Source organism: Venturia canescens, chromosome 8, assembly GCF_019457755.1.
Source record: "Venturia canescens isolate UGA chromosome 8, ASM1945775v1, whole genome shotgun sequence".
NCBI classification, from domain to species: Eukaryota; Metazoa; Arthropoda; class Insecta; order Hymenoptera; family Ichneumonidae; genus Venturia; species Venturia canescens.
Window position 1 is genome coordinate 9,684,956 of NC_057428.1, and position 15,564 is coordinate 9,700,519.

The window sequence follows — 15,564 nt, forward strand, 5'->3', positions numbered from 1 at the left end:
ACTATGGAAGAGGGGGAGACACGAGATTTTTTGTCGTTAGAGTTAAAGTTACTCCTTCAACCACTGAAACGTATTCGATAGGTCTCATAGACTCAAGTTCTGTAGAGTTTTTTGTAGAGAGGATCTAAAAGTACAAGTTTTAAGTGTTACATTTTCTGATGAAATGGATTTCAACGGAGATTCAACGTAAAAACGACGTCCTCTCATTTTTAGTAATTTCTCATCGATGAAAAACAGCGCTGAACTCTTAGAGTCCAAGGCCCATGTATATTCTGACTGACCTGGTAATCGCCTCATCCTATGCTTGGACGAGAACCGCTTTGTAGACAAAGCATGAGAGCACATGGAATTGAGAAGGGCCATCCCCTCCTCACCAACTTAGTGCGGAGTACCGAAGTTGTGCGTCGTACATACTAACCACTGTTGGCTGTTGCACTTCAGTCGTCGTTTGGTCTCCATTGAGAGCACGCAGTTAAAATACTGTTTCTCTAACATGAGTTTTTGTGAATAATCAAAAAACTGAAACACATGAATTGGTTGGTGAATTCAAAAATTTCATTGTCAGATTAGTTGCGAGATTTATAATCTTATTCGTGCTAAAACGATTTCGTATTGGTGTTTTTTTTTTTTTTAATTTGGTGATCATTGAAAACCATATAAGTAGTCGATATTGCGAAGTGTGGTACTTCCCGAGTTTGTGAAAGTTTGTGAAATATAAAAAGTTGAATCCACGTGTTTCTCCGAGTGAACTTTTTTCTCCAATATTTTTTTAAATTGAAGAAAATCAGACACCGCCGTGATGGATGGACATTCTCCAGTGCGGTAAGACTCCAATCATTGCTATTTATTTAATCATCGATAACGTTTACCATTTTGTATTCATACACTATCGGCGGATATATGCTTACTACTCCATTTTGAAAGAGACAATTTTTTGCTACTTTTGTTCCGTTTTACAGATAGACCCAGACAACATTTTTTGTTATGCATTTTTTTTGGCGAAATTATATAAACTACACTTTGAGCTTCAGTTTTATTTTTTTGGAAATTCTATTTTTTTATTAATCCAATGTTATCCCATTTTTTTTTTGAGAAAAAAGGAGCAATTAGATAAATTTTGGATAATTCGAAAACAAAGAGGATTCGCGAAAAATTCAAAAAAAGAATCTTGCGTCGGTTTTGATAGGGCTTTCACGAATTTTTTGAGATTCTTTTTCTGGAATTTTTCACGATGCTGAAGTTTGCAACGTTGAAGACCAACGAAATTCACGAAAATAATATTTGTAATTGACCAATTTTTTATTTCACGAATCATTCATGCAGAGTGAAAAACAACGAATTGCAAATTAGGCAAGTAACAAAATCGAAGAATTACTGGAATTGTTGGAGAGTTTTTCCAGCTCATTTCGTTGGATTCCAACGTTGCAAACTTCAGTGTCATAATTTTTCTTCACTTGGAATTTCGATCGGAGCTCAGATCATTCAATCACTATTACCATTCAATAACTGAAGACCTATGGGCTACTCGATAATATTCCAGGATAACAATTTTTTCATTTTCAACGCATCACAATTCACTTTTTCAAAGTTCTCCCAAAAAAATTTTCATGAAATCTCATCTGTTTCCATCTTTTGTTCCTGGAGTATGCCGCATGTGATCAAGAAGACGTTATCAGTAAAAAATGGTTTTCTCTACGTGATAGAAGTTTGAATTATTTCAAGCGAAAAAAAATAATATTTTTCCTTTTTTAAACTTGATTAAGAACTTTTTATTTCTTGACCTACGGTCAATGAACGATTGTTTTCCGACCAAAATGTGGAAAAATTTTTTTTTCTCCAAAATAAAGCTCAAACTTTCTTTTTTATTATTCCGTTCGATTAAATGCGTAAAGATTTTTTTTTCTAAACCGTGTCAAGAATGGTGAAAAATATCAATTTTTAAAATGAAGTACTGAAATTTAAGAATCATGTTTTCTTTGGAAACTTTTCGCCGGTATCACGACCACTCTTAATTTTTCAGAATTTCTTTTTTCGTGAAATAATACTTGCAAAAATATCCATATCAATATTCGAGCTATAAACTTTTATCATGTCTAATGTAGGTTTGCAAATTCTGTGATACTTTTTCAAATACTTTAGTATTTTTATTGAACCATCAAATTCCGTGAGTAATGAAAATTACTTTCATCGGATCAACAAATTCAATCTTTTAATAGATATTATATGCATCAAATCAGTGAATTTAATAAAAAAAAAATACAAAACATTTATTCAATAGAAAATAATTGAATCGAAGTACGTTTCATTTTTTATTCAATATTGTTCGTCTTGCCATTCTAAAAATAAAATTGCTGCTTCTACAGTAATCGGTTCTTTTTAGTTCTTGCATCGCACAAAAAGTTACTTATGACACAGATGAAAGTATAATGGATTTCATGTATCCGCACAAAAAATCCAAAGGTCCATTAGTGCCTGATTTCTTACAGAATGCCTCACCAATAATAGATTATTATCTCAGGGCAAAATTTTATCACGCTCGATTTAATTAGGCTTGAAATTCATTAATTGAAAAATGATTTTTTATTTTTGAGAAAGTGTAAAACAGATTGAAGAATATAAGGATCGTAAACAAAACTATTTTTTACTTAAAATAAAATTTAAAAAACAGATTAAATCAATCGTTAAATGATTTTCAAAATGAAATCGTAAAAAACTTTTGATTGCTTTTTTGGAAAAAAAATGTAAGTTTGGTGGAAAATATTTGGAGAGAAATAAATTCAGCTTAATATTGTTGTTTTTTGTAAAATTCTATTTAAGTGCAATATTAAATTTTATTTAATATTAGTGCATTTTATTATAAGTGCAATATTAAATTTTACTTAATATTGCACTATATGGTTGAACCTCGTTTTAAAGAATTTTTTAGAAGAGTTTTTTAGAAGAGGGCAGCTCAAGTTTTAATTCAGGTTTTTAAAAATTCTTGATCATTTCTCAAAAAGGACCAAATTAAAAAAATCTTGGGTACCGGAGCATTTGTAGATTCAAGAGAAAATGGAAAGTTGCACTCGCTTCCGTTGATTTCTTTTTGAAAAAGACTTTTGCTAATTTTCGAACCAGTTCAACGTCACCTTGAGAACTATGTGCAGCGTTCATAATGAAGTGCCAGAAGAAAAGAAAATGAATCATGTCTTTATTTCAAATCTCTTAAAATTTTTCATATTCACGTTGTTTCTAATAAAATTAAAAGGCTAAAAATATTATAACGAAATCTGAACAAACCTCACTCTGCCTGGAGAGAAAGGATACAACCACTCCTTCAGTTAATATTTTATTGAATATATAACGAATTTTGCTCCGGGGCAATCATTTTATCAGACCTCAGTAACATCATCACTTTTACTTGTTAGCATTATTCTCGTATAAACAGAATTAATTTATTTATGATTATAATTTTATTCTTCTTATTCTATTTTCCTTCCCTTTATATTTTTTATCTCTTCATTTGTTTCTTCTACGAAAGCACAACGTTATCGCGGATTTATCAACTTCGATTTGTTTTTTATTTGGATTTTCATGTTCCCATTTGAAAATATATCTCAAATTTTGTATGGTCCGTCATAATGATCTCCTAATTTTCCTGATTTCGAATTCCATTTTTCTAACGTCTATCAATCTCTGAACTAAATCAGTCATTATATTATCAAATGTTGTTAAACTATGTAAATCATGTAATGGTTCATTGGTCAGAACTTCAGCAATGTTGCACAATACAAGTTCGTATGGTACATACTTCGAACTTCGAGCACATGAGTTTAGGGAAAAGTAGCGAGTTTTAGTCACTCGTCCTATTCTTTTTCATTACTGATATACTGTTTTAAATATTTTCCTAAGACATGATGAACCATTTGATTGCGGTCTAAAAGCTGTGGTTTGTAACCTTGAAATCTTTGACGATTCTTTGTATGAATGAACTGATAAAAGTTTTACCTTGATCAGTTTATAACGCCTTTGGAGCACCAACCGCACATAAAAATCGTTTGATAAATACGTTCGTTACTGTTTTTGCTATCCTATTTTTTAATAGAACAAGTATAGAAGTATAGTATAGAAAATTTTGATAATTCGTTTTTTAATTGCCTGTTGCTTATCTGAGACGAATGAGAATTTTCACCTTTTGACAACAATCATGCAAATTAACCCAAAGTAATCGATTAGTGGTGGTTCCTGGGTTTGAGGGGGGAAATTTACCTCTCAGAATTGGAACCAAATGCGCTATCGTTTGCAATTTGGAAACTGCGGAAAAGGGGGATGGGGGAAAAACTAGTGAAACAAAGTAGCGAGTAGACGGCTCTGAAAAAATTGGTGATCGGTGGCGGCTAAAACTCGAGATTTACTCCGATAGCACTTTGATGCTCGGTTTCACGCTCCTTTCCAGGGTTACGAATAGAGTATGAATGTTGAAGAAAAATAACACAACCTAAGATTATATAAGACATTTCTTTTCGCGCAAATTTGACCGGAAGAAAAATTTATAATTCGTGATAAAAAGGACTGGAAAGTAAATAGCGGTGAAATAGATAAAATATATTCGTTCAAAGTATATTCGTATAAATATTCATATAAAGTATATTCGTCCACCTTTAATATTTATATTTCGCAATATGAGCAAAAGGTAAAAAAAATATAAGGGAATGTATGAATCGAGATAACGGGAAAGATTTGATAAAATAAACGTCATGTTCTGGCGTTGTTAAATGTTGGACTTTAGCAACCGAGATAAAAGAACAATCAAACATTTCCAAAACACACAGAAGTTTACGATTTTTTTTACAGTTTCAATTGTGAATGTTTGGAGTGAACCAACAGTTCGGAGTTCTGTTGTGAGTCATCCGGGAACTTTTGAATTATCGGGATGAGTTTGCGCAAAAAATTTAACTGCTCTTTATTACGGTAGAATTGAAACAGAATGCTGCAGTTTAAAAATTAGATTACGAACGGATTGGCATGAAAAATTGCGAATCGTTAAATAGGCGCTTGAAAATTGAATCTTGAATTCTGGAATAAAACTCGAAAATCGGGTCGCGAATTATCGGAATAAACACTGAAAATCTGATCGGCAAGTTATTAGAGTGAAAATCTAGTTACGAAACGTGGAAATAAAATCGAGAATTGGAATGCGAGTTTTTGGAATAATGCTAAAACTTGAAAGACGAATTATCGAAATGAGCACTGAAAACAGATCGCAAATTCTCAGAATGAACACGGGAAATTTAGTCGTAATTTATTCGAGTAAAAATTGTTGAGACGAAGTAACCCGCTTGAAATTCACACTGCTGATTTCCAAAATTTAAATTATTCCCGAGATTGGGCTGATGAAACACTAAAAGTGAAAACTTGGAAATTGAATCCTCGACGCTGCAATTCGAAACGCGTTCTATTAAAATGAGACATTGGAGATTGACCTATAATTTGTTAAAGTAGTACTCAAAAATTGGTCAATCGGTCGAAATTAACTCTTGTGGCTGAATTTTGAATAGTCAAAATGAATCATTCAAAATTGGGACGTAGATTGACAAAGTGAGCTCTTGAAATCGAACCGTGAATTAGGTAAAACATCGGTTATAGAGTGGGATTTGATAATCAAATAATTGAAAAATATAATTGACTTGAGGCAAAATTCAAAATTCTCGATACGAACTTTAGTTAATGTTTGCAGCAGAAATAAAGTGAGGATTGTAAGAATATTATTTGTATGGATCGAATCGTTTTATTTGTACATTTTTTTTACTCATACCAGACCCTCACAGGTTGAGTACTGCATATTTATTGTAATTATGTAAATGCAGTTAATACCCATAAATTATTCAATGGTTCGTTCGCTCAAACATTAATCAATCTTTGGATTTTTCGCATTTGTTTTTCATTCACATTAGATTCATAATTTTCGGATTTTGAGTTACATACAAGTCGTAATTTTCTGAGCTATCATTTGTATTTGAATCATCAATTTTCAAATTTTCATTTACATTGGAGTCATAACTTTTCAGCTATTTATTCAGTTTTATTCTTCACACATTCATGCATATAGTGTTCGTTATCGATACGACAATGAAAAAATTTATCTTAATTTTTTATTTGATGAGTCCCTCGGTGGCTCTTGCCCTCAAGGGCGATTCCCTTTCTTCGACGATAATAAATAATTTGGCAAAATCAGGTAACCAGAGCGCTTTATATATTAGGCGGCAAATATTTGAATGTTGAAAACGACGAGCTCATAAAATGAATTACCGGGAGTTATTGTTACATCCCCGTGGAAGATTTTGAATTAGTAGGGGTATATGTAACACGGTATTGATTCTTCTTTCGGGTCAAGACACTCAAGTCCTTTACCCAGGGACGAGAGCCACGTCTATTGAATATGGGGAGTGATTAGAATGATTTCTGCGAGTTCGAATGTTGCAACCAAGATGACATGCAAGCGTACCCTCTGAGGTGTGATGATATATATCTTTAATATTTATGCAAGTACTCACAAAGTTTCCTTTAATGGTATGCGTGGATTATTTTATTATTCGGGTTTCTTCTAGACCCTTTCTTTTTCTTTACAATGTCCGGTTTCGAAATGTCGTCGTTGGTGGAAACAGTTCGTTGTGGTTCGAGCGATTACAGAAGTTCGTTCGACGATAAGATGTAGTGTCGATTATAATATGTTCGTTTTAAAATTATTTGATTATTTATTTGGGTTAAGAGAAGATTTCGTTGGATTCTGATTTAAGACAATCGTTTTAACTTTCGCGAAAATACTGGATTGAGACTGGAGTTTGAATTCGCGATTACTTCTACGAAATTTTTCTAAGTCCCGATTAAGACTGGATTCGGACGAAAATTCTTCTAAGTCCTTTTTCTCAATTATTTAAAATAAACTGACGTAGCGACGGCTTTCCAAAGATCGGCGAAAAAAATGGCACACCGGGCTCTTTGTGACCCAGTTTAAATAGGCTTTGCCCCCATTCGGCTACTGTCCTCTCGATGTATTTCTAATCGACAGTATGCGCATTTGACCTGTCCTTTGGTATTTCCGGTCTTCTCCTAAACGAGGGGGACGATCTGCACGTGCAACCGACAAAGATTTCTTTTTTCTCTTTTACGTTAATACCTATTGAGAACCATACTTATACTGTTAAAGATCTTGAATATATACGATTGATTCGTTTGCGGCGTAGAAGCTTCGAGAATGTCATATTTCTTCTTTGAGGATTCCGCGCGCGCACACACACGTACTGCTATGTTCCGCGAATAAGGTCAATCGGTGCGTTTTTTTGGCGTGTGACCCACTCTTATTCCTTTTCCTACGTTATGGAATTTGTTGTTTCGACTGTCTTACATCATACTTCGCTGAAATCTTTCTTTACAGAATCGTTTCTTATGTTCTACGGAATTCAATAGAGCCTTATTCTGTGTTTATTATTTCCCTTCTATTTCGGCTTAGTTTTCGGGTCAGAGGGCATTATCAAGACGTAACATTATGACTATAGCCGATGCGAAAACTGGTTAACCAAAAAAATTGCTAACATTAAAAATGCTTAGATACGAATATACTTTCGGGAGTAAAACAAGTGAATCAGACGAGAGAAAATAAAAAACTAATTAGTCTTTTGTCACACTCAGACTTTTTCGTCTCCAGAGTGGGAAAGATCACAACTAGTGGTTGTCGCAATTATCCCACGGTAGCCGAGGTGTTTTGGCTGATCGTGCACTCAGACCGGAAGCTGATAACGCGAGAAATATTTTCACGTACGAGGCTCCAGTCTGGGCAGACGCTTCATTTGACACCGGATGGTGATAACAATATGCATTTCTTTTTGGCACTCAATGATCCGGATATTAGAAAGGACTGTAATATACAGTTACAAAGCCTGCTTCAGGATATTGCAAATTTTATTCTGAATTTATGAATTTTTACCGGTCGGCTCAAAATTAGTATGAAATATATTTATTAGGTTTCATGACCCTTTTATACTATTTTTAGAAATCGAAAAAGCGAGATAGAATCGAGGAAGTAACATATGCGCATTGGATGTTTTGTTTCTACCAGAGTCAACTTTTTTAGATGACAATAACTATTCAATACAATTTAACATTTTTGATTAGCTTTTATGTCCAGCATTCGAGGAATCATGCATTTCATAAAATATCGTCCCGTTCCTCGATTCGAACGCGACGAATCGTTCTCAGGAAAATGATTATTTTTATTCATTCGTTTTCGAAGACTCCTTATATAGCATCGTCAATTATTTCGTGCTATGTAATATTTCTGATATAATTTGGATTCTGCAATTGAGATTTTTTCGTTTAATCTTTTAAATGATAATATTTCCCAATTTTATGGCTTTTACTGAGAGTGATTTATTTAGTTCTTTTAACTTTATAGGACTTTCTTTATATGGATCTTCGGTCTCGTTCAAAAAATTCGTCTAATAATATAATCTTTTCTATAATGAAACAATTCCTCAGTAACAACTGCGTAGGACTTTATTCTTATTCTCTTTTTATCTAAATTTCATATTCTACAGAAAAATCGCTTCCTTTGTACTAATGTATCCATTGCCATTGACGTCTGTAGAGTTCGATGCTCATTTAGACGGTTTGCCTTTTTTATTTTCAAGTTTTTCTATACCCTTCTCATTTGTTCCATCATTTTTATTTTTTAATGTTTCTCTTGTATCTACAACTTTTTCTTCTTTGTTGTTTAACTTACTCGCTCTGCTCTTATAATTTATTTTATTAATTCTTATTTTATTCATTTTATCATCATTATTTTTCATATTTTTTTTTATTCAGATTTTGTTTACGCGGGTCTATTTCATTATCAATGTTTTTTAATAATTAATAATCAAAGGGTTATCATTTTCTTTTAATTTCTGAAGGATCTTTTCATTACAATGAAGCATCCATTATTCCATGAAGGAGGAATAACAATTCTTCCGAATTCTTGTTCGTTATCGCATGACATATTGTCTCTATACCGAAAAATTTTCATTTTACGTTGGCTCGGAGTAGCGTCTGTATCTAGCGTCATTAATTTCTCTCCATTATTGTTTAATTTCCTCACTACTTTATGTGCTAGATCGTAGAGTTCTAAATCTATATATATATATTGGGGTGTGTAAAAAATTTTTTTTTCTTTCCTCTTCAAATTCCCATTTAAATAACCCGGGGAACACATCTCTGGCGACTTTTGAATTTTAGTACTCACAGACAGGTCAATGTAGGATGATTCCCAAACAGTTTTTTGTAGAAAATCGAATGTTCTATAAAAGGTCTCTTGTGATTTTGTGATTAATCTGATCTTTATTCTCAAGCAACTTGAGTCATCGCGATGAGAAAGTTCTCGTTTATTCATGCATTTTAAAGAAAAAGGGAATAATAATATAATATAATATAATAAATAATATAATAAAAAGGAAATTTCAAAGAAAAATTTTTGAATTATGTCTGTAAGAAAACTCGGACTTCAGGGTAGTTGGTTAATTTTGATGACTCCAATTAATATGGTTAACTATATTTAGAGCAGCGACATTCGTGGGGTGGTTGGTTCACGAGATATTGATTATTGATTATCTATCGTAAAATATTTATTGACCGGATTTCTGGTTTCCTCTCTTTCTTTCCCTACAATTGAATCGTTGTCGTTGTACAAGATCGTTACGTCGCGAGCGGTTAAAATAGCTTGTTCGAAGATGATTTACAATATTGATTACAGTATATTTGATTATAATTATTTTCAATATAGTTGGACTATTAAAATGTTTTTGGAACTTGATTAGAAATAAAAAAATTAAATTCATATAGAGATGGATTGAGACTGAGTTGTAGATCTATGAATATTACTTGAAAATATTCTAAGTCCAGATTGAGACGGGATTTAGCAAATAATTGGACCTTTTACGTAAAGACTCGCGAATTAATTAACGAAAAAAAAATAATAACGGGACTGCGTTTGGAAGATGCTGGCGAAGACGACCCTCAGGGCGTTTTACATCTGATTTAAATAGACTTTACCCCTCTTGAGTTCCTCTCTTCCATAGAAAGTTTTTATCTTCCATAGAGATTCCCCTTAAAATTTTTATAAAAGAACAATCCACCAGCCAATCGCGAGATTCAATCTTTGTTTTCCTCTCGCTCCGAAAAATAAAGGAGGGCTTTGATTGTATAGATATATCGTGTCTAGCTATGTCTAAACGGTATATCTGTATCGTGCAATGCTCCAGATATGTATTATTGTTTTTTTTTTATATTGCATTCTTGAGGCTTGGGTTGGCTCGGTGCAATCGTCCATCGTATATAGATGTTTACTTGCACGTGTAAGGCTCGAGTTTTATCTTTTCGTTTAATGCAAAGTAAACAGCGTCTATAGTTATATTGTGGCCTTTTTTTCGGTGCGAACCACTTGATACTTGCGTTTCGAGCTGGAAGCGTTTCGTCTTGCCTCGTCGCCTTCGTAAATAAAATTTTGTTTTCGATATTTCTTTCATCTCGACTGATTCTCATTTAGGGTATGCGTAGACATTCCGAGAATTTCGGGACGAAACGTCACCCAACCTCGAATTTATGACCCATGCACGTAGTCGCCAAGCAGAGGACCCTCACATGCTGGCTCTTGAATCTCATCCCTCGCTCACTTCGATACGAGATCGGTCCCTCGACCTGAGAGAAGATTTGGGGATGACTCTTCAAATTCTTGGTCTTTAAAATAATCTATACAGTGTGCGACACGCAACACTGTATCGTTATGTTCTTGAAAAATTCTTCCGAGTTTTCCTTTTAATTAATGAGTAGTATTTGTTGAGAAGAGTTTTTAAAAAATATCTTGTATGAAATTATAAATTTTACAATACGATGTTGTTATGTTCTCGTAAAGATATTGAATTAAAAGGAAATGCAGCACAGCATTGACTCTTCTTTCGGATCAAGTCCTTTATCCAGGGATGAGAGCTACGTTTTTGAATATGGGAGCGTAAGAGCTTTACGTATATGATTGTTGCAACCCCGATGGCGTGCAGGTGAATCTCGAGAAGTGTGTAAGAATACTATTAAGAATGTTAGTAATATTATAAATGTATTTTTGTACCTCAATGATGAAATCGCTCAAATAGAGTTTTGAAATATGTGTGACATACCAACTCCATTTACTTTGAGCTTAAAGAAAGATAGTTGCAGTTTTCTGCGAACTTAAAAAACTCGTGGAGACGGTCCGATCAGTATGTCACAAGTTTTCATGCCTAAGCTAAAACTTTCTTGAATTTCTATCAGGCAAACGGTATGAAAAAAGTTATACTATAAAAAAAACGAGCCTGACCCATGCGTATAGGATATATAGTGTTTTATTCTTTGTTTCTCCAGAATATTCTAGTAGGTACCTCTCGGTCATAAACTAAGGAACATAAACCATGCATAGCTTTGTCTGCGATATCCTAAATTTGGTCACCAGATGTACATTTACATGTTTCACTCATTTTTCAAGTACGTGCCATGCTTTGAATTTCACACATTAAACCATGCAGAGTTAGAAGAAAAATCCACGCGCGACAAAAGTGAAACCTTTTTCATATTGTGTAGTACAGAAAAATTCGTAGTATTTTTCTATTTTTTTATACTGTTCATAAAATTATTGGAAATTGTTTTCTGTATCTTTTATCAAAATTAATACAGTCGTATTTTTATATGAAATGAATGACATTTTTGCAGCCTTAGAAACTGTTCTCTTGTAAGATATAAAAGTCTGCTTGTGGGTCTGAAGAGTTATATTTCCAGATGACTCTTTAGTTGAAACTGAAAATACTTCATCACTTGATATACCTGAAAGTGTTTTTTTTTTTTTAAAGTAAGCAAATTTATATTGACATTTACTATTTGTTGAATTAGAGAGCACACATTACTGTGCATTCATTCACTTATGTGTATTCCCGATTATACTTAATTTAATCTAGTAATTCATCGGCAAGATCGTTACTATGTTTTTTTTTATTTATATAATAATTTTATATACATGTTGTTCAATTTAAAAAAAAGGTATTTACTGAATAAATATTAAAATATCTAGATATGGAATAAATCAATAATCAATGTTGAATCAATGTTGATTGGAAATGTTGTCGATGACAACAGTTTTTTATTGATGTTATAACGTCGTTACTGAAGAGCATTCCATATCCTGAAATACTGCACAAAGTATGTTTTTGATGAAAACATTATGTAAGAAATTATTTGGTGGTATGCAAAATGATAACTTATTAAGCACAAATTCTGAACTTAATGCCTTAAATAATACAACACTAAAAATACTCAGAAACAACCATAAAGAAGTTGATAACTTGTCGTCGTGGAAAACTCGGCAAGCTTGATACTCAACCAACTTACAGATTGACGATTTATCGAGTTGATAAAAAAATTGAATATCCGGAAAATCATGGAGCAACAATTTTTTGAACTCACAGAGAAGGATTTAAATTTAATTTCAAGATACACAAATTTTGCCGCTTGCCGTTTCGAATACATTCTTTTATTTTTTTTCTCTGGTCCTGTGAGATTTAGAACTTTTCCAATAGCAGTTTTCTTGGAGTTATAGTTGAAAAAAACGTTACTCTGTAATGTTTAATGCCATATTAAAAACGAAAAAAATTCCTTGTAAACAGAAAAAATCCAAGTTAGAACAGTATTTTCATTAATAGATTTTTGTATTTCTGTTACGTGAAAGGAGAATGGGAGTAGGATCGCCAATTTAACTCACTGAGTTAGTTAAATAAACGGTTCGTGACACGATATTTTGTATTTGAAACATACGAAGAAGAATTAACTGCAACTTTATTTATTGGTTTACAATTTAAGGTGAGAGATACGGCGACGTTCTTCCCCTTTTCCATATTTTCCCTTATCGAAGGGCAGACGGGCGGGAAGGGTCTTACGCGAGACGGGACGCATTCCTCTGGAATTTTCCTTAACGATAGCGACAGCCAGGCACCTCCGTATTGCCTGGGAAATAGTCGAAAAGTCGAGGCGTGGGAAACTCTCAAGTGATTATCGGGAGTCTGTACGAGGGTCGGTCGGACCAAGTCAACTCGCTCTGCCTCGCGGGCGCAGAGCATGGAGACACCGGCGTGCTGTAACGGCAACGACGTATGCTCGGTATTGTCAACATTTCTAGTTAAATTCACAAAAAATTTTTTCAATCACTACTAGTGAACGTGCAGCTGCAAAGCATTCGTCGTCTATAGAAAACCGGAACTATAGTGTCAATATGCAGTGAAGCCCTGAGCTATTGCTACGAGAATATTTTTTATTATTGAAAATGGATGATGTCAGCATAAAATATATCAGAATTAATTTGTTACAATACGTCCGACCGTGTCCTTATTGCACCGAGAAAAAAGATCGCATGATTGTACCCCGGGATAGTATCGATAAAACGATTAGATTAGACTTAATATAACAAAATTTCCCAGAAGTTTTAACAAAATGACGGTTTTCGCGAACACAGCACAATATACAAGGTTTATTTATTCGATTTTTTTTTTATTCGATTGACAAAATACCTCCTGGCCTCGGCTGGCCAGCTATATAGAAAATACATAAATAAGTCTATTTGCGTGCATTTATTAGGGTATTCGCGGTTGAACATTCCGTTCTCACCGCAACAGGATGCAGAGTGTCATTTTTACATTCTTTATATACGAAATATGCTCTAGATGTGCTTACAGTGCGGTAACTTATATAGGGTTATTAATACATACCTAAAACGAAGCATGTTTGAGAATAGGTTAACACACCTTCGAAAATATTTTTTGCAATTCAATAATATAATGTGCTAGTTAAATTCGAGGAAATTTTGGTCTATTGAAGGTCACGAGAATGGATTCTTGAACGATCTTAATAATAAAAATATGCCAACTGAAGAAAACAATTTTTTCAAGTCAAATACAGCCTCATCAGGTCGTGGAAAAAAGAGAGGAATTTATTTAATTTAACTAGATCCTAGTTGAACGAATTAAATATTTTTTCCTCGATATGTGCTGTTTTTGTTTGTGTGTTACTTTAAATTTGTTATCGAACATTTGTTTCGTATAAAATTTCTTCGCGATATTATTTTTCTAATGAGTTTGCAGGGCTCATTGCACTGTTGAGACGTAGAAGTTCGACGATGTCACACTCAAACTTAATTGAAGGTGACTAGTTCTCAAAATACATTTTAGAACTTTGGATATGTAATGGACAGTAATTTAATCTTGAATAAACGGTTACAGGTGGATTAAAATGGATATTGAATTGGTTGACTCGGTAACCATGAGTTAATTATTAAGCGCCACTTAAGAATGCTAGAGAATGTGTAAAAAAAATGTATAGTAGACTCGGCTTTGAGAACTGATTTGACATTTTCACAAAAATGACGAGTCTTGATTTTATCCGCACTTAGAACGGGATTGAAACTTGATACAAAATTAAGACGTGCATTTACATCAGTTTTTATTCTTTCACGAGTATTTCTTCGATGATTGCTAGTCCGTTTCAGAAATTCTCGGAGGCACGACCAGTCGCTTCAGTGTAAAAAACAAAAGGATAAACTCATAAAACATCTGGTCGCCAGAAGGGAGGACAGAGTTTTTTTGCCCTTACCTGGGAATCCCGGTGGACGGCGGAATTTGGGAAAAAACCCTTAATCGGCTTGCCACCATAAACACTCCGTCTTCGAGTTAAAAAGAAAAAATTAAAAAATAAACTGAGTGGATGCGCCGATTTCGATTTGAAAAGCGGAAAAAACAAAATGAAAATACACGTCCCCTTTTTCTCTATAAAATAATTGATTGGCTGTCCATCTATCGTCCTTGTGTTTGAAATTTAGTATCTCACTCAGTCGACGCTCCAATACTGAATCTGAATCACTTTTACGGAGAACTTACGCATTTCGTGTAATGAAATAGTATGTAATGCTGAAATCCATGTGCTGTATATTTGTCCGTTTGGGTAAAGAACCGATTTGCCTGTTTAATCCAAAAAACTGCGTAAAATCCGCAGAATGGAGATGTGTATAGGTGTCATTGTACCTCCGATCGTCAATCAAACCTGCATATATAATAATTGAAAGACAATTATGAGCGTGATTGAATTCGTTGTGGACAAGCAACAAAACACGCAAAAGAGTAGGATTGACACTTGTCGATATTGAATTCAATCGTGCTTGTAATCGTGCTCATGCAGCATCAGAACACGAGGTCAATTTTTTTTTCTTTAAAATATCTAGCGTGTTCATTTTTCTCATTACACTACAGTTAATTTTATAGCAATTTTACTATATGCAACAGTATAGGATAATACATTACATTATTAATGTTTTGATAAAATAATTATTTAATAGGAAAAAGCAAAATAATTTTCGTTCAGAACCAAAAAAATGAAAATAGCATTTTCAAAATTATAGTACAAAAATTAAATATTTTATTTTGTTTGGAAATAATATAATAATATTATATTGAATTATAAAAAGCAACATCTTGTAACCGGGTCCACTCG

The 15,564-nt window shown here is 33.4% G+C and overlaps 1 protein-coding gene across 2 annotated transcripts in view; it reads left to right on the forward strand.

Moving 5' to 3' along the window:
* The first annotated feature begins 458 nt into the window (after nt 1–458).
* Nucleotides 459–15,564, forward strand: part of LOC122414855 (uncharacterized) — a 102,542-nt gene continuing 87,436 nt past the window's right edge. For both annotated transcript variants that reach the window (XM_043426457.1, XM_043426458.1), the window contains exon 1: nt 459–822. In XM_043426457.1, coding sequence (XP_043282392.1) covers nt 804–822 — 19 coding nt within the window. In that variant the 5' untranslated portion in view covers nt 459–803. The remainder of the gene's footprint in view (nt 823–15,564) is intronic.